Source organism: Acipenser ruthenus, chromosome 1 (assembly GCF_902713425.1).
Source record: "Acipenser ruthenus chromosome 1, fAciRut3.2 maternal haplotype, whole genome shotgun sequence".
Taxonomy (NCBI): domain Eukaryota; kingdom Metazoa; phylum Chordata; class Actinopteri; order Acipenseriformes; family Acipenseridae; genus Acipenser; species Acipenser ruthenus.
In genome coordinates, this window is record NC_081189.1 from 49653491 (window position 1) to 49679865 (window position 26375).

The 26375-nt window shown below is 43.8% G+C and overlaps 1 protein-coding gene across 3 annotated transcripts in view; it reads left to right on the top strand.

Moving 5' to 3' along the window:
• The window catches only part of LOC117420497 (FERM and PDZ domain-containing protein 1), a 212424-nt gene that overhangs the window by 158239 nt on the left and 27810 nt on the right, over positions 1-26375 (top strand). For all 3 annotated transcript variants that reach the window (XM_034921745.2, XM_059025940.1, XM_059025944.1), the window contains 6 exons: positions 1287-1406; positions 1933-2069; positions 2165-2291; positions 18106-18201; positions 18457-18639; positions 19435-19579. In XM_034921745.2, the coding sequence (XP_034777636.2) occupies positions 1287-1406; positions 1933-2069; positions 2165-2291; positions 18106-18201; positions 18457-18639; positions 19435-19579 (808 nt within the window). The remainder of the gene's footprint in view (positions 1-1286; positions 1407-1932; positions 2070-2164; positions 2292-18105; positions 18202-18456; positions 18640-19434; positions 19580-26375) is intronic.

The window sequence follows — 26375 nt, forward strand, 5'->3', positions numbered from 1 at the left end:
TGAAATCTAAAAAAATGTTTGCCCAACCATATACAATAAAAAGTAGAATAAAATGCTATCCAGTGCCGTGAAAAAAAAAAGTTGATTGCAGATTTAAACGGGCACAGTCGGGTAGTTGTATTATTATTATTATTATTATTATTATTATTATTATTATTATTATTATTATTATTATTATTATTTCTTCTGTCGAAAACCCAAAGCAAATTTAAAAAACGTAATTTTGATGCTTCTAAGATGACCTTTACAGGTATTACGTAATTTTGTTATCTACACAGATTTATACGTTTCGAGGGGACCGCTTGGCATGCTGACACGGTATAGCCAAAATGTGCTCCCTTGTACTGGAACGGTGGACTTGTTCTTACATGCCGAGAATTTGGGCTTCATAATGTTTCTCTGTGGTTAAAACATTCATACGTTCTTTATTAGTATTCTAGTTTGCTTACATTTTGAGTTTGATCGAAGTTCAATATAATGGAGCACTGCGCCTTTAAGAAATGATAATTTGAACAGATGTAGATGATGTCACAGATGACAAGTGAAGATGTGCATGGACTTAAAAAAGTGTACCGTCCGTAGTTGTAGCTTACTACAAAGAAAAGAAATGAAAGAAAATACTGGTATATTTAAAAAGCTTTACCATCACTGAAGGAGACACTGCTTCAAGCAAACCTCTCCATGAGTAGAAAAGAGTCTATTGTTTGTACGTATCAAAGAAATAATACGTATTGCTTTATTAAACATTTAACTCGAACTGTGGCAAAAAAAAAGTAGGCTTAAAGAAGAAAACGGTCTTAAGAACATAAGAAAGTTTACAAACGAGAGGAGGCCATTCAGCCCATCTTGCTCGTTTGGTTGTTAGTAGCTTATTGATCCCATGATCTCATCAAGCAGCTTCGTGAAGGATCCCAGGGTGTCAGCTTCAACAACATTACTGGGGAGTTGGTTACAGACCCTTTCTAGAGCAGCAATATCCTTTTTGTAACGAGGTGACTAGAACTGGACACAATATTCTAGGTGAGGTCTTACTAATGCATTGTAGAGTTTTAAATGCAGAAAATCAGACAGGGGGCAAATACTTTTTCATGGCACTGTATGTGTAGGGAATAGTACAGTGCTGTATAAGAGAGCACAATCAAACTGACACTACCAGACCCACAAAATAATAGTGACTGGTTAATCAAAAGGTACATAGGTCAGAACATGTAATTCCCTCTGTAATGCCTAAAAAAATACTTTGTCATGTGATGAAAAAAGACTGAAGACTGTTGGACTCTCTATAGGTGGTGCAGAAGAAGGAGTCCCATGACTATAGGTGCCTCTTCAGGGTGTGCTTTGTCCCCAGAGATCCACTTGACCTACTACAAGAAGATCCAGTTGCATTTGAATATCTATTTTTACAGGTAGGAAATTAAAGTTCAAATTATATAAGTTCAATTTTAGCCTACATGATCACATTTACTTTAAAGTGATTGACGCTAAGTAAATGTTCTGGTAAATGTTTTTTTTTTAATTTGGCCCTTGAGATGTTCTCTCACTGTTCCGACAGGAAGTGGAACATGTCTACTTTATTAAAAGATTAGGCCGGGGCTTCCCTGTCTACTGCTGTCATGCTTCATCCACAGGTGTTTCTACTGCATAATGGAGTCTATTGGAATTACTCCACTTGTGGTGGTGAAAAGAACAGTAAATGCAAGCAAACTCAGGGTACTGGGGTATTAATTTTAAAGCACAATTTCTACCACTCCAAACTTCATTCTACCTTAGTCTTATGGATTGCTTTATGTTCTACATTAAAACAAGAAACACAGGACATGTACAACTGAATGCAGGTTAAAGAGCAATGTATAATAAAAATATTTCTTCCATTTCCCATAATAAGCAAATGTCCACATGAATTGAGCATGGTCTGCTGTTTTCTCTCTCCAGAGCTGCAGTGATGTCCTGCATGAGAGGTTTGCAATGGAAATGAAATGCAATGTTGCCCTCCGCCTTGCAGCACTGCACATTCAAGAGCGCATTCACACCTGTGGGCAACCACAGAAACTCTCACTGAAGTACATTGAGTAAGTACAAGTGTGCAAAGCCAGAACTAAATGCAATGATGAAATCATTTCAAACAAAATATAATTTAAACATTTCTCTTTTTGTTTTTTGTCAGGAAGGACTGGGGAATCGAGAATTTCATATCATCCACTTTGCTCCGGAATATGAGAGTAAAAGACCTGAAGAAAGCCATTAGTTTTCACATGAAGCAGACCCAAAGTTTGCTTGAACCAAGGCAAAAGGTAAAACTACTGTATTTGTCTGTGTGTGTTAGTACACCAATCCTTCAGAGCAGGGATGAAATTCTGCCGGTACTCAGTAACAGGACTTAGTTTTATGCTGGTACTGGGTACCAGGACTTATTTATCTGCTTTTCATTCAATGCGCATGCATTCCATCCAGTCTTACTCAGTCCACTAGCGTCTCGTCACAGCAACTAAACAACCATTAGATACTGTATCGTCAATCAAAACTCGAAGTGTGTCTTTTAAAAAAGCTCACCGTGGTTCAATGTTACAATTCATAAGATGAAATATGAGGGTTGAAAAATAGAATGGAGATCTAAATTGCATGTTCATTACATCGGCCACCTGGTTAAATATAGGAAAGCTCTGGTGTTGGCTAGATCATCATATTCTAATTTAATTGAAACAAATAAAATATTCCTAGATTTCTTAAATTAATTAATCCTTTCCCTAATAGTCCTACCCTTGACATTGGCTCCTCTCACAGCTGCAATGACTTCTTACATTTCTTTAAAAATAAAATACTAGACATCAGAAATGAGATTCCACAGACACCTTCTATTAAGGAGGACCGGCACAATTTTAACAACTACACCTATTAAGGCTACTATGGGGGATTTTTCTTTGATGAACTTAAAGGAACTGACAGAGCTAGTTCAACATATGAGAGTTACTGCATGCTATCTTGATCATATTCCTACAAAGCTATTAAAATATGTTCTTGGTGTTATCAATACCCACATTAAAAAAATTATAAATGGTTCACTTTCCTCCTGTATAGTTCCTTCAGCACTTAAGGTAGCTGTGGTAAAGCCTATGCTTAAGAAACACAATTTGGGCCCTAAAGTCCTGAATAACTTTAGGCCAATCTCCACCCTACCGTTCTTAGCTAAGGTTCTAGAGAGAGTTGTTGCAATTCAGTTACAAAAATGTCTAACTCTTAATGGTATATTCAATAAGTTTCAGTCTGGTTTTCGTGCTGCACATAGCACAGAGACGGCTCTTGTCAGAGTTGTGAATGATCTGCTGATAAGCTCTGACTCTGGCTTTCCATCAGTTTTAATTTTTCAAGTTCTAAGTGCTGCCTTTGATACTGTAGCTCATAGGTGCATAACATACGGCCCGCAGGCCAAATCCGGCCCGCATAGATGTTTCATGTGGCCCGCCAACACACATGAAAATGTTGGGGTTTTTTTACCTTTTTTTTTCTCACGCTTTACCGATAAACTAGCTCAGTATAAGATCACACTGAGAAATACTTCCCGTTTAGTACACGCCTACTCATTTGAGGCGGAAGTTATAGTAACCAGCAAATCCAATTTGATGAATTTTGTTGTCTCCATGGTCAACTTCATAAAATCTTGTGGACTCAACCACTGTCAATTTAAAGCGTATTTAGAAGAAATTGATGCTGAGTACTTTATCATACAGAAGTCAGGTGGCTCAGCAGGGGTAAAGTTTTGAAAAGGTTTGTGGCGCTGCTGCTGGAGATTAAATCATTTTTGATAGAGAAAGAAAGACCTGTGACCCTACTGGAGGATGCTAAGTGGCTTTGTGGTCTTGCTTTCCTTGCTGACCTTACTGCCTATCTTAATGATCTCAATGTTTGGCTTCAGTGTGTGACCTCGCCAGCCAAATCAGACTAAACCGAAACTGTTCTATACGCAACTGCAGTGAGGTGATCTCTCTCACTTTCCTACATGCCAGCAGGTGTTTTCAGATCACAACTCTGGGCCCTATACTGAAGTCGTGGGGAAGCTTCAGTATTCATTTGAGCAGCAATTCTCAGACTTTCATAGAGACACTCAAAAGCTGATGTTATTCACTGACCCATTTTCAACTGACCCAGAAGCAGTGGAAGGAGTATTCAACTTGAACTTATTGATCTGCAATGCTCTGACTCGATTCGCTGTAAATACCGCAAAGGAAATCTGCTCAATTTCTACAATTGCCTTGATTCTGAAGTTTCAGAACCTGCCACAGAGAGCCATGAAGTTTGCTTGTCATTTTGGCAGTACGTTCATTTGCGAGCATGCCTTTTCTCTGCTGAGTCTCAACAAATCTAAACAACGGAATCGGATTACGGATGATAAACTTGAAGCAGTTATGTATCTGGCAACGTCGAAAATAATATCTGACATTCTGAAATTGGTCTCTGAGAGGCAGTGCAACACGTCACACTAATCCCTAGAAAGCATTCACTGGTAAGTATCACCTTCTTAAGTTATCAGTGTTTTCCATCCAGTCATAAGTTCTCACTAACAGCCCAGGTGTTTGCTTTTTCCAATTAAAAAAATATTCAGGGAAAAATAATAATTGTAGATTGCTTGTGCACAGTAAACAATTCCCACAGTCCATTTATGTCCCAAAACATGATTGTTTTAATTTATAAAACAGTGAATAATTTAAAATCAATGACAAGATGATGGTTGGATCACAAACCCGGACTTAGTGAGTCTCCAGGACTGATAAAGACTGTAAAAGTGATTTCAAGCAAATTATGCTGTCAAACACCTATAAACACTGGTCATAATTCCCTGCATTTTCTATAACGTAACCATTATTAGCTTGTTATTGTTTGATAGAAATCTTAACAGAAACTAGGGTGTTAACAAACTTTGGCATTTGGGTCTTCATATACACAAAAAATATTTGTATCTGGTTATGTATGGTTAAAAAAAACAACAACAAAAAAACACATTTTATTAGTGGCTCTCAGAAGTCATTTGGATTGTCAATGTGGCCGTGCCAGCAAAAACATTCTGCACCACTGCTGGAGACCATTCCATCCTACTGAATCGTCTTGAAAGGACAGTAGGAGTGTCTGGCCTTGTCCTATCCTGGTTCAAATCTTATCTTTCTGATAGATTTCAGTTGGTCTATTGGTGAGGTAAAATCGGCATTATCGGAAGTTGTCTGTGTTCCACAGGGCTCTATTCTAGGTCCCTTGTTGTTTTCATTATATATGCTGCCGTTAGGTGACATTATCTGCAGACACGGAGTGAACTTCCATTGCTATGCTGATGATACCCAGCTATATTTGTCCCTAAAGCCAGGAATTTCTTCTGCCTGGGTGTTATTTGCTACATGCCTTACAGCCATCAAGCATTGGATGTCACAAAATGTTCTAATGTTGAATTCAGATAAAACAGAAGTTATGCCAGTGGGCTCACAGAACCAACTAAAAGGAAGTGTGTACCCTTGCAGTCGCTCATCAAAACTTAAACTAGAAATGAATAATTCAGGGGTCATCTTTGGGGTCATCTTTGATCCTGATCTGTCATTTGAGACTCATATTAGGGAAGTTACTAAAGTATCTTTTTACCATTTGAGAAATATAGCCAAACTTAGACCAATTATTTCCATATCTGATGCCGAGAGACTAATGCATGTCTTTGAACCATTTATAATTTTTAAAATGTGGGTATTAATAAACACCAAGAACATCTTTTAATAGATTGTTTTTGAATAGAAATGCAGGAGAAGTTTCTTTGAGATGCCACTTCAGCACACTGATTTAATAAATACACAAGGAGGCGCTTTTGTGTCTTGAATACTGACACCGGTAACTTTGATGCAGTCCCACTGTTTACCAACAATGGTAAAACTACATACAGTTCTTTCATGTGCCCATCGATCTATAGACTCGAGAAGTTTGCGCAGGTCCAACACATACCGGATTGTATTGGTCAAATTGTCCTGCTGTTCCTCCCACATCTCTCTGACGATATCAAGCACACCCCTGGGTCTCCACCCATACAACAGCTCGAATGGAGAAAACCCTAACTCTAATAGCAAAGAGAAGGGGAAGAAACAGCTTGTCCCAGTTGTGCACGTCACTTTCAATGAGTCTGCGCAACATGCTTTTTAGGGTTTTATTAAACTGCTCCACAAGTCCATCAGTCTGAGTGTGATAGACTGATGTCCTGATGGTCTTAATCCCCAAAAGCTTACATGTTTCGCTGACCAGCTGTGACATAAGGTTGGTTCCTTGGTCGGTCAGCATTTCCTGGGGAATACCTACCCGGGAACAGATGCGGAGCGGAGTGGTATGGCCTCTGAATAACGCATAGTGTAATCCAAAATGACCAATAGATGCATGCATCCCACCGTACTCATCTGCAGCGGTCCGACTATGTCTACCCCAATATGCTCAAACTGAGCTTCTACCCATGGCAACAGCATCAGTGGGGCCCGTGGGACTGCTCTAGGTCTGGCAGGTTGGCATTCCCAGAAGTGTTCGCAAAAGCCACACATCACCATCAAGCCCTAGCCAATAGAACCGTGTCACAAGCCTTGCTTTAGTTTTATTCGGGCGTGTCACATTTTAAATAACTTGTGCTGCACACACCCATTTATATCCTGTGTACCAACTACAATACACCAACATTAACACACGCAACATACAACATATAACACACAAATGCACACAGGGGCGGGGTACATTGCCACATATACCCCACCTTGTGCGCAGCACACATGGCCTCAATGGCCACCTCCCCCCTTAAAATCCCCAAAGTCTCGCTCAAAGTCCTGGGCCAAGAACAGGGACTTTAAGGGGTTCATGGGCGGCAATGTTGCCAGTAGCCAGGCTGCTACTGGCCATGCTGTCAGCAGATGTGCTGACAGCTCCCAGACTGACTCCTTCAGCCGGGACAGACCTGGCAGCGGAAAGGCTGCTTGGGGGGTGGTCTCCTGACCTCCCCCCTTCTTCGTAGCCGGCAGCTCCCTTCTGTGGGGCTCCGGCCACAGTACTTCCTGCAGCACATGTGCTGCAGTGGGAGGAGGTCTCCTGACCTGTCCCACGATCTTCGGCAGCGAAACTGCTGCTGGGGTTGATGGTCTCCAGACCTCCTCCCCCTTCTTCAAAGCCGGCAGCTCCCCTTGGTGGGGCTCTGGCCACAGTACATCCTGCTGCGATGTGGAGCACCAGGCAGCCCCAGGCGATGCGGAGCAACAGGCAGCCCCAGGCGATGACTCGCACCAGGCAGCCCCAGGCGATGCTGAGCACCAGGCAGCCCTAGGCGAAGCGAGGCAGGTATCCGTGGGCGGTGTGAAACTCAGCTGCAGCTCCTCTGGTGGTGGAAGTGGGAGTGGCAAGCAATCTTCCCACAGCGGTGAAGGCGGAACCAGCAGGTATTCACCCTCTGTTAGTGGAGGTAGGAGGGGCAAGCAGTCCTCCCACGACAGTGAAGACGGAAACAGCAGGTATTCACCCTCTACTGGTGGAGGAGGCAGAGGCAGCTCCTGCTGCTCTGCTCCTGCCGGTGCAGGTGGTGGAGTCAGAGGCAGGTCCTGCTGCTCTGCTCCTGGAGGTGGCGGAGGCAGAGGCAGCTCCTGCTGCTCTGCTTCTTGCGGTGGAGGTGGTGGAAGCAGAGGCAGCTCTGCTCCTTGCGGTGGAGGAGAGGCAGCTCCTGCTGCTCTGTCCCTGGAGGTGGTGGAGACAGAGGCAGCTCCTGCTGCTCTCCTCCTGGTGGAAGCGGTTGAGGTGGTGGAGGCAGAGGCAGCTCCTGCTTTTCTGCTCCTGGGGGTGGAGATGGGAGCAGCACGTAGTCTCCTGGCGACGGAGGTGGGAGCAGCGTGTAGTCTCCTGGCGACAGAGGTGGGAGCAGCGTGTAGTCTCCTGCTCTTGCAGGGGACTGGTGCGACTCTCCCTCTCTTGCAGAGGACTGGTGCGGCTCTAACTCACTTGCAGGGGACTGGTGCGGCTCTACCTCACTTGCAGGGGACTAGTGCGGCTCTACCTCACTTGCAGGGGACTGGTGCAGCTCTACCTCACTTACAGGGGACGGGTGCAGTTCTCCCTCTGTCTCGGAAGGGGAAACCAGCAGGCATTCTTCCTCTGCTGGTTGTGATGGGGAAACCAGCAGGCATTCTTCCTCTGCTGGTGGAGATGGGAACAGCTGCCTCTCGGGCGCTGGACGCTTGCGGTCCCCCCGTCCGGGCGCTGGACGCTCACGGTCCCCCCGTCCGGGCGCTGGACGCTCGCGGTCCCCCCGTCCGGGCGCTGGACGCTCACGGTCCCCCCGTCCGGGCGCTGGACGCTTGCGGTCCCCCCGTCTGGGCGCTGGATGCATGGGCTCCTCTCACTCAGGTGCTAGTTCCTCCTCATAACTGCGGAAGGGACAGGAGGCAAAGTAATGCTTACCCTCACAGAGGGGGCACAACGGTGATGGCAGCTGGTTGGGTACTGCCTTCCTAGCCTTCCGGCGGAACCACTCCTCCGTGTCTTCCCCCCATCCCATCTTTCGGGACAGTGCCCAAAGAGCCACATGGACGGAGCAGTGCATGGTGGTGTGACAGGTTTTGCCACAGGCGAAACACCACAGCCCTGCTTCCTCCTTTTCCCCTTTGCTCTGCTGCTGCCGGCTGCTTTTTCCCATTTTTTTTTGTACAGTACCCTTTCTGGCCTGAGTCTTGGCGGCGCTGTTATCCCGGTTCCGACACAACGTGTCACAGGGTGGCTTTGTGAATGACGTCAGACCAGAAAGGAATACATAGAGAGACAGTGGTGATGAGTGAAACTGAGTTGCGGCAGCGCTCAGTGTTTAATAAACAAACAAAAGGTTTTAAACAGAAAACAGGACACAGCACTTGAGGCCAAAATAAATAGACAAACAAAACTGATTAACACTTAAACAAAAGGTGGATGAACAGACAAACAAACACGGTGAGTAAGAATAAATAAATAACAATTATTATTTTAGTATATTTTTAGTTTACTTATTGTTCTCCTTCTTCACACTCCCGTTCTCCACTCACCGAACACACAACGCCAAGTGAGTGAAACATGCATCTATATATACTGTTGTGCCGGGATTCAATTACTAATTAATTATTCACTTGAATCCCAGCACGTGAATTAATTATGTGCAACCTCGTGCTCGCATATTAATTACTTTAAATGCATGTGAAGTGATGTGCAATCCTCGTGCCTAAATACAATTATAACTTGTGCTGCACACACCCATTTATATCCCGTGTACCAACTACAACACCAACATTAACACACACAACATACAACATATAACACACAAATGCACACAGGGGCGGGGCACATTGCCACATATACCCCACCTTGTGTGCAGCGCACATGGCCTCAACGGCCACCTCCCCCCTTAAAATCCCAAAAGTCTCGCTCAAAGTCCTGGGCCAAGAACAGGGACTTTAAGGGGTTCATGGGCGGCAATGTTGCCAGTAGCCAGGCTGCTACTGGCCATGCTGTCAGCAGACGTGCTGACAGCTCCCAGACTGACTCCTTCAGCCGGGACAGTCCTGGCAGCGGAAAGACTGCTTGGGGGTGGTCTCCTGACCTCCCCCCTTCTTCGTAGCCGACAGCTCCCATTTGTGGGGCTCCGGCCACAGTACTTCCTGCAGCACATGTGCTGCAGTGGGAGCCGGTCTCCTGACCTGTCCCACGATCTTCGGCAGCGAAACTGCTGCTGGGGTTGGTGGTCTCCGGACCTCCTCCCCCTTCTTCAAAGCGGACAGCTCCCCTTAATGGGGCTCCGGCCACAGTACTTCCGGCAGCGAAAGTGCTGCAGCAGGAGCAGGTCTCCTGACCTCCCCCACGATCTCCGGCAGCAAAACTGCTGCAGGGGTTTGTGGTCTCCAGACCTCCTCTCCCTTTTTCGTGGCCGGCAGCTCCCCTTGGTGGGGTTCCGGCCACAGTACATCCTGCTGCGATGTGGAGCACCAGGCAGCCCCAGGAGATGCGGAGCAACAGGCAGCCCCAGGCGATGCGGAGCAACAGGCAGCCCCAGGCGATGCAGAGCACCAGGCAGCCCCAGGCGATGCAGAGCACCAAGCAGCCCTAGGCGAAGCGAGGCAGGCATCCTTGGACGAAGCAAGGCAGGCATCCGTGGGTGGTGCGAGGCAGGCATCCGTGGGCGGTGCGAGGCAGGCATTTGTGGGCGGTGTGAAACTCAGCTGCAGCTCCTCTGGTCGTGGAAGTGGGAGTGGCAAGCAATCTTCCCACAGCGGTGAAGGCGGAAAATACAACATATAACACACAAATGCACACAGGGGCGGGGCACATTGCCACAGGGCCCAATGAGCCAAATGCAACAAATCATCCCTAAAGAGGTTAGGAATGGGCAACTGATGATACACTTCCTCAATCTGGTTTATCAACTTGGTACAGTAGATCTCGATCAATTTCAAAGTACGGGTATGGGCTCGACCACCCGACCATTAATCACAGCTGCTTGGTCAAAGAGCCGGCCCCGTGCGTCATTACGTCCTTGCTCAAGTCGAAACTAATGGGAGCAATTGATCATGTCAGTCCCGAATGGAGGCAGACGTACCAGGCCCCTGTGTTGGCTCCTCCTCCTCCCCCCTCAGAACCTTCACCAACTGCCCCCACATGAATCTGATCAGATTCCTTCCGTTGCCAGCCCTCATTCTTAGCAGCCCAGCGTTTGCTTTTTTGTTTTTCTGGGCTTGTATCTATGGCAAAACCAAGCCAGGTAGCGGAAGGGGAAGCTTTTCCAATTACTTCCTCCTTAGCCAATGGAGGGGGCGGGGGCAGTCACAGCAGCCAACCAATATTTGAACTGCTTACAGTCCCATCCCAGAATGATGGGCACTGGCAGTCGAGGATACAACACCCACCTGTACTCGCGTCACATCCTGCCCAATTTTTATGTTTACTGAGACTTTAGGATAGGCATGCATATCCCCATGAATACATTTAGTGCACTGATTTACTAAATATTATTAACTTGCAACTTTCAAAAACAAGTTTAAACTATGCATATTACTATCCAGCAAATAACCTGATTTGACTGTCTCGTACGCTACATCCCCCTGAATAAAAACAAATAGGCCAAAAGGGCATTTTCGTCATTTATTCCTCAGCGACAGTTAAGCAGTGTCAATTCAGTGTTATTGCTGGACAAGCATCAACAATCAATTAAATCATTTATGACTCAAGGAAACAAAACAAAACATATTTGCATATATGAAAAAGAAAATTCCAATACATTCGAAAGTCATCAAATTTAATAGTTTCTACTGAATCATGAGGTAAACTAGCTTTAGCATGAAAGTTATTACATATTATTTATTTATGATATTATATCATTAAGGATTCTCAACCTTTGTAGTAACTTAATTACTTCCTATTACACACATGTATTGTACAGTCATTCATTTTAATGAGGGGTTTTACAGGTCACAACCAATGAATATTAGTTATATTAAAAAACATGTCATATGGTTCTTTTTTGTTTTCACAAAAGGGAATTTTTAAATTTGGTTAAAATACTCCTTTATTGAGATTTTACATATTTACAATTTACACCCATTCTTTTTTCATTCATTTTACATTTCTTTTAAAGATGACATTCATGCATACATACATACATTTTGTTTTAAAAGCATTTAAAATACATTTAAAAACACCAAGACAATCGTGCTTTGTACATGGTTAAAACACACAGATTAAAATCAACATGATAAAACCTGTGCTGCTATAAAAGTGACTGGAAAAAGAACCATCTATAAAAAAAAACAGTGCTTGTGAGGGCCGGGGAGTGCTCTCTTAAAAAGGTTCATAAAACACATAAAACAGAACAATAAAACTATAGAACTAAAACTAAAAGGGACAGGGGCAAAGGGACAGTGTGTAAAACAGTGTGTTAAAATTATAAAATTATAAAACACTTAAAATGTAACTTTTAATAGTTGACATTAAAAATCTTTTAGATACATAAAAAACAAAACAAAACAAAATCAAATAAAACATTCAAAATAAATCAAAGTCCATAAAACTGAAACAAAAAGACTACATAAAACCAGGGCACCGTTCAAAAACCGTCATGCCAGCTAAAAAGGGCGGAATGCTGGCATGACAAAATAAATAAAAGGCTTAGCGGTGCCCCGTAGTCCCGCTCCTAGGAGCTAGTGGTTCCAGTTTTTTGTGTTATTCCATCTTCACGTCCTGAAGTCCGGCGATCCTCCAATCCGCGCAGGCCTTGTCCTTCCCGAGGGTCCGGATGTCCAGAATTACAAAGTCCTTGATAAGAGTTTGTGCCCTTCTGGTCGTGGTGACAGTGTCTAGCTCCTGCTTGTGATAGACACAGACGTTACGGCCCTCCCACAGGATCTGCTTGACAACATTGATGACACGCCAAACGCACTTAGCTGTGCTGGTAGCGATTCCTTCCGCAGGCCCATAGAGCCCAGTCTCAGCGGTCATCTTGGCCATGTCAGCAAACCTGTTTAGAAAGACAGAGACAGAGAGCCAGACACTGCCAGCCACATCACACTCCCAGAAGATATGGGCTGGTGTTTCTCTCTTGCGGCACTTTGCATAGGGGCATGTTTCTACTATTGGTGATGGACCTCCCTGGGACACCACAAGCCTGGTCGGGGCCAATGACCAAAGGGAGGTGTACTTGTAGCCGGAGCATCAGAGCTTTGGCTAATATCTTGTAGTCCACGCAAAGGAGGCTGATTGGGCGCCAATTCCGTAGATCTTTAACTTCCCCTTTCTTATGAAGGAGAGTAATTACACTCTCCTGCATAAAGGCCCAACCGCTTCTCCCTGTAGACCTCTGCTAAATGAACTTTTAGTGTGTCCCAAAAAAGATGGTAATACTCACCCGGGATGCCATCTGGACCTGGCATCTTACCGGTGTTCATGGTCTTAGCCATCTGGGTGAGCTCCTCCAACGTGAGTTCTGGGTCCTTCTCCTCCCCCTCCTCCTCCCGCACTGAGTCAGGCTCCAACTGGCTCAGGAACCACTCTATCAGGGTGTCATCTGTAGCTTTGATGTTATATAGGTCCCTATAGAAGTTATCTACCACTTTTTTAACTCCCTCACTATCCTCTACTAGCCTCCCACTGCTGTCGAGCATGGAGGACATTAAGTGCCGCTTCTCCCTCGTTTTCTGGAAGAAGAAGCGGGTACACTTTTCATCTTCCTCCATTTTTTGCACTTTTGCATTGTGCATGACCTTTCGTTGTTCCTCCCTACAAAGCACTGAAAGATCTAACTTGGTCTGGGCTATCTTGTCGCTTACAGGGAAGCTGTAGCAGGCTCAGACGCTGGAGGGCAGCATTCAGGTGTTTATATTTGGCCCTCCTTTCTTTTGCTTTCCTCTTGCCTGCTGCTATGAAATAACCCTTAGTTCTCATTTTGACCATCTCCCACCACTCTATAGGGGAGTTGAATAGGTCACGCAAAGTGGTCCACTGAACAAGCCTGCTCTTATAGGCTGCTGCTATGGAGGGGTCGTTGAGTAAGGAAGTGTTTAATTTCCAGACACCTGACCCCATCTGGGAGGCCTGAGGGACCTCCAATGTTACCTGCAGGAGCCTATGGTCAGAGAAGAAGGCGGCCTGGGTGTCTACTGCTGTCTTCGTAAGGGAGCAGGTATGCAGGACAAGATCCATACGGGAGAAGGAGGTCCCAGATGAGCTCACCCAGGTAAAGGGAGGCACCAGGTCCTTACCTGCATCACACAGGGAGAGATCAGATATTACGGAGGACAAAACTCTACTAGAGCGGTCGTTGCGTGGCCTGCTCCGGTCTACGTCCCTTAGAGCACAAATGAAGTCACCCGACACGATGACGGTTACGTTCCCCAGGAGTAGTGGACGCAGCTGTGGAAAAAACTGAGCTCTTTCGTTTTGGTTAGTGGGTGCGTAGACATTGACCAGTCTGAGGGAAGTGTTATTGTATGTCATATCCACGCTCAGAATTCTACCAGGTTCTACCTCCCTGCTGCTGCAGGAGGTAATAAATGGGTTTTTAAACAGGATACCTACTCCGTCGGCTCTGGCTATGTTGGAGCCCGACCAGAAGGAGTCCCCCAGGGTCCAACTCTCTTTCAGGTCCCTATAATCAGGGCTCGACGAAATACCACACTCCTGCAGAAAGATGATATCTGCTTTCAAGTTAGTTAGATAGTTTAGTACATCAAATTTTTTTTGTGTCTCCCTGATGCTCCTGACATTAACAGACACACATATCAGGGCCATCAGGGTAGCTAACAAGAAAAGGAGTCGCTGCGTCCACCCCATAGTGACTATGATTGGGAGGTCGGGACACTCTTCCTATTCTAAGCTCTACGCTTGCTTCGAGGGGGCTTGGGCTTATTTGCAACTCCCATCACCCCTGAGAAGGTACTCACTGCTGCCTCGTCCAAGAAGGCACCGTCTTTGTATTCACAGTACGTGGAGTTGTTTGGGCTATTCAACTCCCCACAAGGTAAGTCTAGTGGAACTTGCTCAGGGCCCCTCGGAACGTGTGGGTCAGCTTTGTCATGAGGGGAGGGGTTTGACAGACAGCCTTCTTTGGCTGTTACCGTTTGTTGAATTTGAGCTGTTAGCCGACTTCTGGCTTCTCGCGTCCAGGGGTATTCCCATGTCCTCCAGTGCTGTATCTAGGAGGACCTCTAGGGGGCCCCTGGTTTTGCCCATACAAGGGAGGGGGTCAAGGATGCTTTGAAGGGAGGCCCTTCGCTTGAAGAGGGTCATTGCTACCGAGGTACTGCTGGTCAGGGAAGGTGTTGACCCTGACCTCTCCCTCGTGCATTAGTGAACACCTCTTCTGCGAGGTGTGCTAGGGTCTGTGTTAATGACTGGGAGGGCTGGCTGGGGATGCCCTGGCTGGCTGCTACCTGCCCACTAGGGGGCAGTGTAGCCATCCCACTCGCCTCCGTCTCTGCCTGCGAGGGCAAGACTGGGGACTTTGTGTGGACATTAGCTGGTTTTGGGTCTATGGGGGCCACCTGCAACTTGCTGTCTTTGGTCTTTATCTTTCTTTCCCCCCCCTCGTCTCTACCCTTTCTTTTTCCCACCCTCGGCTGGTTCTTCACTCCCTTCCCCTCCTTCTCACTTTCACTTTCACTGTCGCTTTCGCTTTCCTCCCCCACGGACTCAATCCTTATGGAGTCATAACGAGAGCCGAGGGGGAGTGCTGGCGCTGAGAGGGCCCTACTTGGGGGGGGGGGGGCGCTGCTGGGTCCAGGCTCCCTCCCTGCCTCGTGTTCTGTATCAGAGGAGCTACTGGAGGAGCTAGTGAAGTGGCTGTTGTACTCTCTCTCTGGGCTGGGGGAAGGGGTCCTCGTAAAACGGGACATGTCTCGGGGGCCGGGGGGTGGTGAGGGTGCTGGTGATGATGGTGGTGCTGGAGTCTGGGTTCTTGATGCTGTTGGTGGTGATGTGGACTGATCTTTGTTATTTGCTCCCTCTTCCTGCTAAGGCCTAGGCTTGTTAGTATTTGCCTCACTGGCTCTGGCCATGTTGGCATAGGAAGAGGGGCAGTCCTCAAACAGGTGCCCCTTCTTTCCACACAAATTGCACTGCCTCTCTACTCTGCAGTGGCTGGTCTCTGCTTGTCCTCAATCATAGTACACAATGCCTTTTGCAGACTATCTCTCTGAGTTACCAATGTGTCAAACTTATTTTCCAAAGCATTTTTTCACAGACCGCTGATAAATATTTCAAATTTAACTCGTCTCCCTCCTGAACCACCACCTCGTTGATTGGGGCAGAATTAACTTCTGCTTCTTTTGCAGTTGTTATTTCAAACAAATCAGTTTGTTCACGTCCAGTATTTTTAGCTTTCTTTAACTCCTTCAGAGTAAACTCTAACTGCTTCAACCATTTCCATCTCTTATCCGAACCCAGTTTCCTAACCTCAATTTGAGACGTCTTTTGTTTAATGCTATGCTTAAAATTTCTGGTCTAAACATTCAAATTCACAAAATAACAGTGCCATTGTTATTCAAAACAGTACCAGCAAAAACAATTATATCTAATTACTTTCAACCAAAATCTGCTTGCAGCTGATTGTGCCCCGGCCACAACCACACTTTTACAGTATTACTCACAAGCTGCAGTTCAGGGGAGACAAGAAGGGCACGCCCAGTTTACCGACACAGTTTGTGAGAGTCAGAGTAGTATCAGAATAGTGCGCCATGATTTCATTTTAGTATCTCTGAAAATGTGTGTTTAAAGAAATTATTTCTAAATTATTGTAAATGGAATCCAGTTCATTTCAGTTTATGATATCCCAGCAGCCTCTAAAATGTAGTGAATTAGGTATACAATTTATTTAAATATAAATTAGTCTCTAGTCACCCACTCAGGGATGTCAAAATGTGAGAAATGAGATATACCTTATTTAAGTTCACGATCATGTAGAACTCGGATTCCCTTGACAATAATCACACGTGTCAGAAATATAAAACAAGATTTTATTTAAGAATAAAAAGGGTGCTAATCTAACTAATCTAATATTATAGAAAGGAAAGGCTATTGGTTAGAGATATGCATGAATAGTTTACAGTTCATTGATTTCTTAGTCAAACGATTACAACGACAATAACACTATTAGCATACATGGCTAATATACTAATATTAATTATGGCTGATCACACAAAGTGTCTACTTTGCATTAGTATTTTCAATACTCGTTTCTTGTTGCAGTATTTCATATCAAAATGCACAAGAATTAATTCAACTTCCCATTCAGAATCCAACATTCCAGTTAATTTTGTTTAGACGTGATCTACCAAACTAAACAATATGTTATCAATCTCAACTGATTCTATATTAAAATTAACTCAGAAATGGGGCATTGATCAAATTCTCTGCATTTATGAGGCAACTCCTTTGCGTTACACATTTCAACAAAGAAAATACATTTCTTGCACACTCTAAAACAGGAAGTTATATTCTATTCCTAGAACAATTTATCCACTGACTTGGCAGCATTTGCTACAGTTAATTTCTCAAGTCATAAAATGTTTTATATTTGATATGTTGAATACTTATCGAGTTTCAACAAAGACATCGTTCTTGTAGGGTGATGGTAACACTGTAATTTCTTCTTTCTCTGGATCTGATGTTCACAGAGACCATCTTTCTTGTGTTAGGCATTGTGTTGCTTAGGTTCTCAGCAAACAACAGTTATTTTCAAAGGAAGTAGCTTGTTGATTTCCAATAGTCTTGCAACATTATCTTCGACTGGAAATATTTCCGTTGATCAGACGTAAACTCACAGTTCAAAGAATGCGTTGCATTGTAATTCTTCTATATGGCTAGTACATGACCTTAGGCCCAGCTGCTGGCTATGCTTCAGTTTGTTTCGTGCAGCAACATAGAAACAAAGACCCGCTTTCAGATCAATGCAGTGTCCTGTTTACTGGTTCAGTCTTTTGTAGAGCAAAGAGCAGGCCTCTCTTCAAAGCTGATTTCAGCCTTCTCAGAACATGATTTTAGCCAGTCTTCAGACCATTGATTCTTCCACGTCTCCAGCACACTTTCCCATTGCTTTCTCCAAGCTTCAGAAACTTTCTTCAGAGCAGTTCTGCTTCCTCAGAACTACTTTCAATTTTCTTTGCCTGTTTTTTTTAAATTAAGCACCGATCCATCTTGATTGAATTCATGGGTGATGTTTAACATCACGCAACGTTCCTAAACACTGGTTTAGCCACTCCTTAACCTTGCCCATTGCTCATGATAGAGAGTTCAACCAAATTTCTTGTCAAAGGTGTTTGATGCCCCTCCTCCCCCCCCCCAGCTGCAATTGTTAAAATATAAAGTAATATTAGAAATGCAATGTTAAGTGGGACATACACATTATTCAGAATTATATTATTTAAACTGTAATTTAAACAAGATAAATATAGCATGCAGTTGTTTGACAAGAGTCTTTATTTGTAAAATTATGCAAGTCAGAGAAGCATATTCAAGAAGATGATCTGGAGTTGCTTTCTTGTTTTGATATATACTTTAAAATTGTGTTTTTTTTTCTTTTTACTTATTTAATGTAATTGTTTTTCTTTCCCCAAGCAATTGATTTCTGCAGCACAAGCAAGGTTAAACTATCTAAAAATACTGGGAGAGTTAAAAACATATGGAGGAAAAACCTTCAGTGCAACTTTAATGGTATGTAAAAAAAAAAAAAAACCCTAATATCAATGTGACAGTACAGGCTTTTGTCCTATATGTAAGTGGTGGTATATTAAACATTAAATTGTGAACTATTTTTCACACATTTTTATTTTTATTTTTAAAAAATAAATAATTACATATAATGGATAAATAACTTCCACATTGACCAGATTTAAACCATAGGCATTATCACATTTGAAAAAAAGACATGTCTGGAAGTTTTTAGGCATTTAAAAATGTTTTTTTCAGTTGCAGGACAGAGAGTCATTTGTCACACTGCTGGTTGGTGCCAAGTATGGCATCAGCCAAATCATCAACAACAAACTAAATATCTTGACAACCTTGACTGAGTTTATGAATATCAGCCAGGTGCAGCTTAATCCTGAGTCTGAAAAAGTCAGCATGGTAAAAATATACCTCCAGGATATAAAGGTAAAAGGCTTTGTTTTATTCATAATATTATTAAGCATTGTCTAAAGTAGTGGGCATTGCCTGCTAGCTAATTGACAGCGGCAACAGCAAGGGAACTTAACAAAAAGCCAGTTAGCTACAGGTAGTGACCGGTGTGGAGAATATTTGTGTATGAAAATGTGTATGAAGAGAGTTTTTTGTGTTTTTATGTTATATTTTGCATCAGCATCAGACGCCCCTCAGGTGAGCACAGTGCTTTATACTGCCAGAGGTAGATTATAGCATGATGAATCGGTGGAGGGCTTTCTTCATATTTTATATATTGACATGCATTAAGAAAGAATAAAACATCTTATGTTAAGTACCTTTAAACATTTTTAAGTGACTTTTCAGGTTTTATTATCATTACTTTGTTCTGATAATTCTAAAAGAACCATCGGTAGAGCATTCAGTCTGTCTGTGATAATGGACCTTGAATTATGTATTTCACAAGACAAGTCATTTTCATATATCTTTAAGGGGCATTATCACCAATACTATATTTGAGAATGAGCAAGAAACTACAATACTCAAGTCCACAGATTACCATACTGGGTTGCTGTAAATTTTGTAACTTTTTGGTTAGTTTTTTTTACAAAAAACAGGCAATTATTTGTAGAAAATGTATGTAAACAGTATTACACAGGAAGAAAGTAATGTAGAATAAAACACTAAACTGCCTTGCAAATATCTGTAAATGTAAAAAAGAAAAGTGAGAGCTTGTTGAATTCAAATATAAACAATAATTTTTTTTTTTTTTCTGTTTGCTTTCTCCAGCCAATCACATTGCTGATGGAGTCTCATTCTGCTAAAGATCTTGCCTGCCTCATTGCTGGATACTACAAGCTTTTTGTTGATTCAAAGGTTACTGTATTCACATGGACTGGCAATAGTAAAATTCATCGGATATCTGCTGAAGAAGGTAATAGTCTCAATTAAAATATTTCTGTGACATCACCCTTGATCTTTTGATTGATTAATTATGCAAATTTACTAACTAAACTTTTAAGAGAAAGGGAGTGCTGAGCAAATATTTTGTTGATTAACGAATCCAGTTAATGCTATGAAACCACAGTAAGTTGAACAATTAAACAGAAAAGCGAATACAGTAATCCGTCGTGTATCAACCCATCACGTAGCCGCCCTAACCGTTTATCCATGATGATCAAGCTCTTCAGCACAGTGTGAGTGAGTGAGTGAGAGAGAGAGAACCAGAATCAGGGTTGGATACCGAAGAGTGAGTAAGCAAGTCGAAACCGCCGACAGCCGGGCGAGTAGCCGGAGTTCGTTTATTATTGAACAAAGAAGATTAGTTCAGATATTGTAGATCCCACCAAAGTTTATGTACACTGTGTTGTGTGAACTCCATGCACTACCATTGCTGTTAACGTCACGTGAGCTGTTCAGTGTGTTGATATGTAAATAAATTCTGTACGCCTCCGAGGCGTATCAACTTCAACCTCTGTCTCGATCTCCAGCCTGTCACTCAGCATCAAATACACACCCCCACACGGCAGACGGCTACCCTGTCACAAGCATTAATGTTGTGTATCTTTCTAAATAAGGGATTTACAGGAGCTCCCTAATTCTGTGTATAATGGTATTTAAAAACAGTCGGATACGCTGGACTACTGTACCATTTTATTACGCAACAATCATTTCAACAATTAGTTCATTAGTAGTACACATTTAGAAAACGGCTTGCGATTTCAGTTTAGCATTTCACATTGTTTGTTAAAAGTAGGAGAATACAATTATACATTAACAATGTAAAAGCTTTTTTTTTCATAATCACAAATTGTGACAAAGCTTCTTTATTGACCACAGTTCTGGATTTCTAACACGTCTTTGGTGGATAATGCACACTCGACAACAATGGGTGGGTTTAAACAGGACAATGCCTGTATGTTCCCTTTCAAGTAGGAAATGTAACCATTACTGAAAAGGCATTTACCTCCTTGTGGCAAAGTGGTAAGTGGTACGTGCAGGTGCAGGGGTGATGCAGTGCAGTAATGAAACACAGAGAGATTTATAATCCGATTTGGAACAGTTTTTATTTATATCCAGGTCTGGTGACCAAATAATAAACCCTGGCAATACACAACAATGTGTAGTGCACAGAGTATATAACAGCAGGGCTGCAGTCCCAAATAATAAACACAAATATCTGTCCCACAATATACTAACATGGTCACCAGTCTTGGGTGCGTGCAGTGGTGCTCGTGGTGAGTGATACAGGTTTATTTGTGACAAAGGTGCAGTGTTGTCCGGTTTTGTGCTGGCCCCTGGCGACAGCTCCGGAACTGTGTTAACTGTCTGGTAATGTACAAGACAAGATAATTACAAACAAGCAAAAACACAACACTCATGATTTCATTTAAAATGGTGTACCGGCCTTCTGGCTCTTTACTCACTAAAAACCAATGCGAAGGAACCGATTACGATTCTCTGTCCCCCTTATATGCTGTCATGCATGACCCCTTGGTAAACGAATGCAGCTGCCTTTACAATCTGTGGCTTCTACATTGTTTACCTTCCGGGTCAATACGTTCTTGCAACTGAGTCTCGCCTTCTTCCAGACTGACCGACTTCCCGACCCGGGGAAAGAACTGTCAGGCCAGCCTGTCCAAAAAACTCGGTCCTCGTTGCTTAGCGCCCTCACAGGTCAGGAGGGAGATTTACAACCAAGATTCATTATAATTCTGTCACACTCCTTAAGACCCAAAACCTGAGCTGCTCAGCGAGCCTGTGACGCAGTCATGACCCGCCCCCAAGGGTACAAAAGGACTGCGCTCACAGATCTCAGCGCCATTTTTCCTTTCAAGACTGACCTGATCGGAGAGCCTTGTTCAGATAAGTACATTGTTGCTTCTATCTGTATATACAATGCCCTCCATAAGTATTGGGACAGTGAAGTCAAAATTGCCAGTTTTGCTGTACACTCAAGCAATATGAAAATACGAGTAAAAGATTAATATGAGGCAAAAGTACAGAATGTCACCTTTTATTTCTGGTGGTTTCAAGACATACATGTTATACCAGCTAAGAATAACAGCACTTTTAGAGTTCCATCCCCCCATTTTATGTGAACATAAGTATTGGGACAATTCAACTTAAAGCAAATATAGGAAGTATAAAAGCTAGTATTTAGTCGCAAATCCCTTGCATGCAAAAACAGCAGTAAGTCTGCGTCCCATTGACATCACCAAACTCTTGGTATCGTCCTTTGAGATGCTTTGCCACACCTTTACTGCAGCCATGTTCAGCTTTTGCTTCTTTTTGGGGAATTTCTGACTTCAGTCTCCTCTTCAGCAAGTGAAATGCATGTTCAATCGGATTTAAATCAGGAGATTGACTTGGCCAGTCTAAAACTTTCCAGTTTTTTCCCCTGATGAACTCCTTGGTTGCGTTGGCAGTGTGTTTTGGGTCATTGTCCTGTTGTATTGTGAAACGCCGCCCAATGAGTCTGGTGGCATTTTCTTGTACATTGGTAGCCAAGTTGCTTCTGTACACTTCTGCTGCTGCTGCCATCATTCATTACATCATCAATAAAGATGAGTGAGCCCGTTCCAGAGGCAGCCATGCATGCCCATGTCATGACACTACCTCCATCATGCTTCACAGATGAGATTGTATACTTTGGATCATCTGCAGTTCCTTTTTTTCTCCACACTTTTGCCTTCCCATCACTTTGATAAAGGTTAATCTTCGTCTCATCTGTCCACAAAACTCTGTGGCTGACCTGGTTGTTGCCAATTGCTGAAGACACCAGTGGTTTCTTTCTTTTTCAGGACATTCCAAACTGATTTGGCTATGCCCAACTTTTGTGCTATGGTTCTAATTGAGTTCCTCTTTTCTTTTAGCATCCAAATCGCTTGCTTTTCCTTCATAGACAGCTCCCCATGTTGGATTATGCCTACTGACACCAAACACAGACTCCAAAGGCAAAAGCAAAGGATAGAACTGAGACTACACGTTCTTCACAGCTCTTTTATGTGTGAACAATCAATGCAACAGGAAACATCTGATTAATTAGAAACACCTGTGAGCCAAATGTCCCAATACTTATGCTCACATAAAATCGGGGGGATGGAACTCTGAAAGTGCTGTTATTCTTAGTTGGTAAAACATATGAAATATGAAGTTGAAACAGCCAGACATAAAAGGTGACATTCTGTACTTTTGCCTCATATTCATCTTTTAATCGTATTTTCATATTGCTTGAGTGTACAGCAGAAATAGCAATTTTGACTTCACTGTCCCAATACATATGGAGGGCACTGTATTTTGCATGTATTGTGTTTTTACATAAATTATGTGATATTTAATCTAATTGTTGTAATAGTTTTTGCTAATTACGTGTATTGTGTGCTCTACAGCCTGTTGCTTCTTATGTCACGCTGCGGCCTTGTGTCCCACGTGAAGCCAGCAGCTCGAGTCGCTCCTTCCCAGGGACCTATCAACATAAGTCGGCTGACTTTGTGCTCTCCCCCAAGGTTGCATAGCTCCGGCTGGGGCTTATTTTAGTTCTCATTTTTTATTTTTAGCACCATACGAGACATTTTGTATCATTTATGTAATTGTTAATTACTGTTTTTTGTTAAAGTATTTTCTTTTTGTGTTTTCTGTTATTTACAGATACTACGTGCAGGCCTGTCTGTAACGTGGTGTTAAACACACGTGCAGCAAGAGCAGCTGTTGGGCTCAGCAGTACTGCGCAGGACTGTGATACTCTCTTCGGTTGTTGTTGCTTGCAATTCAACCACAGTATCTTGATGCCATTTTGGTGACAGTCCATTCTAACAAGCATGCTTCCCTCAGTCTCTTGTGTGCTACTGACTGAGTGCTTTGCTAGTGGTTTTTGCAGGTGGGCATCCCTGTACATTACTGCAAACCGGTGGACCCATACCAAACTAGTACGAAGGTCACCGACCCGCTTCACTTCTGACCCGGTACCAAATCGGGACCAAGGTTACCGCACCGGTACCGACCCAGTGCTAAAACCACCGATCTGGTACCAATGTTCCCCGGTGCCGTCCCGTTGCCGTCCTTGTACCGACCCAGTGCTAAAGTCACCAAACCACAGGTACCGACCTGGTACTGTACCTTTACCAACACAGTGGTAAAGTCACGGATGGCTAGGGAACTAAAACAGCATCCTGGTAGCATACCAGTCGCATGTGCTGCTGTCTCTCTATAAGAACCACAGGCTGTCACCACAACATCTGGATGAGCTGTGCCTGGTTATAAAAGACTCAAAGAACAAGCTGTAGGGAGAAATCTGGCTGCGCTGGTAGCCGCACACAGGCAGTTTTGGCTTTCCCTGGCACGTGTGCCTGACAGGGTCAAAGCACAGCTGTTGGATGCCCCGATCACTCCAAGGCATACGTTTGGTCCCGCGGTGGACGAGATATTGCAGCGCTGTTACCACATGCGGGAATCCACTAAGGAGCTGGTTCGTCTGCTTCCCAAGCTACCACCTCCAGTACGTAAATCTATGGCAAACTGGCACCCTAGGCTCCAGCAGCCTCAAATACCGGCACAGCCGGCTGCGCACGCTGGCAGAGCTGTGGTTCGGAATCGGTCCGCCATAATAGGTTCCGCCACCCTGTGCAAAGACAAAAGGTACTTCTTTGTGCCGAAGCGATATTCAACCTCAGACAGGTCAACCTGTATCTGAGCCAAATACGGTTCAAGATGTTGACAATGCAACAGGTTGCAGTCAGGGCTTACGGTGGATTATGTGAAGAGCCAGCTCACACCTTTCCAGACAGCCTCCTTCTCGGAGTGTGCTTGGTCTTCGGGTCCATGCTGTCCACTCTGTCGGATGACAGAGCGCAGAGAATAACTGCATGTTTGAAATTCTTTCAGCTAAACACAGCACGAATGATATGATGTTCAAGAAACTTGTGGATCTGATGGCAGCACCTCCAGACTGATCTACTGGGTCTCCTGCATATGTGCCCTCTGTAGGCCTGGTTCAATTGCAGGGTCTTCCAGCCCACATTGAACCACAAATGCCTGACAGAGTCTCACCTCTGTCTAAGGACACTTTCTTTGTGGAAACAGCCGGCCCATCTACACCTAGGCATAGCTCTGGGCAGTGACACCACAAGGGATGTCGTCACCATGGACGTGTCCAGTCTGGGCAGGGATGCTGTATGAAATGGCCAAAGCGTTCAAGGTGTGTGGAACCCCCCATTGTAAGGTTTCCACATTAATGTTTTTAGAGCTGCAGGCAGTTTTGCAGGAGATTCAAGTGAGACATGTGCTTGTCCACAACCACCAGGACGGCCTGCAGTATGACTCAACGAACTCACTGACTCTCAGAGCTGGTGAGCTACTCAACAGAAAGATGGCGACACCCACAACCGCGATCCAGCTGCTATATAAAAATTATGAATGGGATTTAAATGTTGATACTGCGGACCCTCTTTTCAAGGAGAGTACCCAGCAGCACAGTGGAGGCTTCAACCCGATAAACCTCTTTACCTCCTAGGAACCTCTTTGCAACCCACTGTCCCTAGGGGGGCAGGACTGGGCCAAGGTGCTCTTAGTAGCCTCATACTGGTCTGGGTTTCGACCCTGCTGCAGCTCCTGACCGGTCAGTTGTGGAGACTGCCTGCTCAGCCAGGCACGGGGGGCCTTATGGCAGCCTGACCCATTGAGCCTGCATCGTTTAAAGTGGCTTCTTGCTGGCTATCACCTCAAAGCAGGTGAGTGAGATACAGGCATTCTCTAATGTGAAAGCCTGCTTATATTTTACAGAGGCCAGGACAAGGCCACACTCCGTACTAATCCTGCCTTCTTGCCGAACACTATCTCGGCTTTCCATGTTAACCAGTCTGTGGAATTGGAGGCTTACATCCACCTCCTTCCTGTCTGACAGGGAGTGATAGCTCCATACACTTGACCAAGTTCAGGAAAAGTCCCGTGGTCAAGTCCTGTCTAAGCAGCGCCTGTCCAAGTGGATAGCAGACATGGTCAGGACTAGAAAAACTCATGGCCCATTCAAACAGGGGCCTTGTAACTTTGTTTGCTTTATTCCACGGTGCATCTGTTGAGGACATATGTAATGTGGTAGTGTGGGCTACTCTCCATACCTTTTATAGGTTCTACAGGCTAAATGTTGTGGATCCTCAAAACCCTGGTGTTAACCCTTCTGCTCCGGTGAACATTCTACCGGTTTGAGGTCTGACTGACATAACTTGACTTTCGGCTTGTGTATCAGGACAAATATCCACTGAAAGTACACTGTATTGTACCTTTCTAAACAGCTGAGAATCTGAAGATTATTAAAAGAATAACATTTTCACTCTATGATGAAATATACCCTACGATTACCTAGCTTGAATGTTAAAAATATGTTTTAAAATGTATTTGAAAATTGATTTTTCTTTAGAAATGTCTCCATAAATGTAATTTAGTAAGCTCCTACCTAAAAACTGTAAAAGTCTCAGTGGTAGCCACAACTCTCAGGAACTAGGATCAGAAATAATTTTATAAATACCGTGTCTGGTTTTCATTTTACACCAAAAATGTGAAGACGTTCGCCATCAGATAGATCTGTCAACTCATCATCATTTTCTGTTTCTTTTGGGTCGGTAAGCATTCTTGGTTATGTAAAGCAATTTAGTATGCTCTCCGGTAATGCTGCGTTTTAAAATCATGGTATATACAGTAATCAAAACCAAAAGCTAAGGTACTGAAATGTTGCA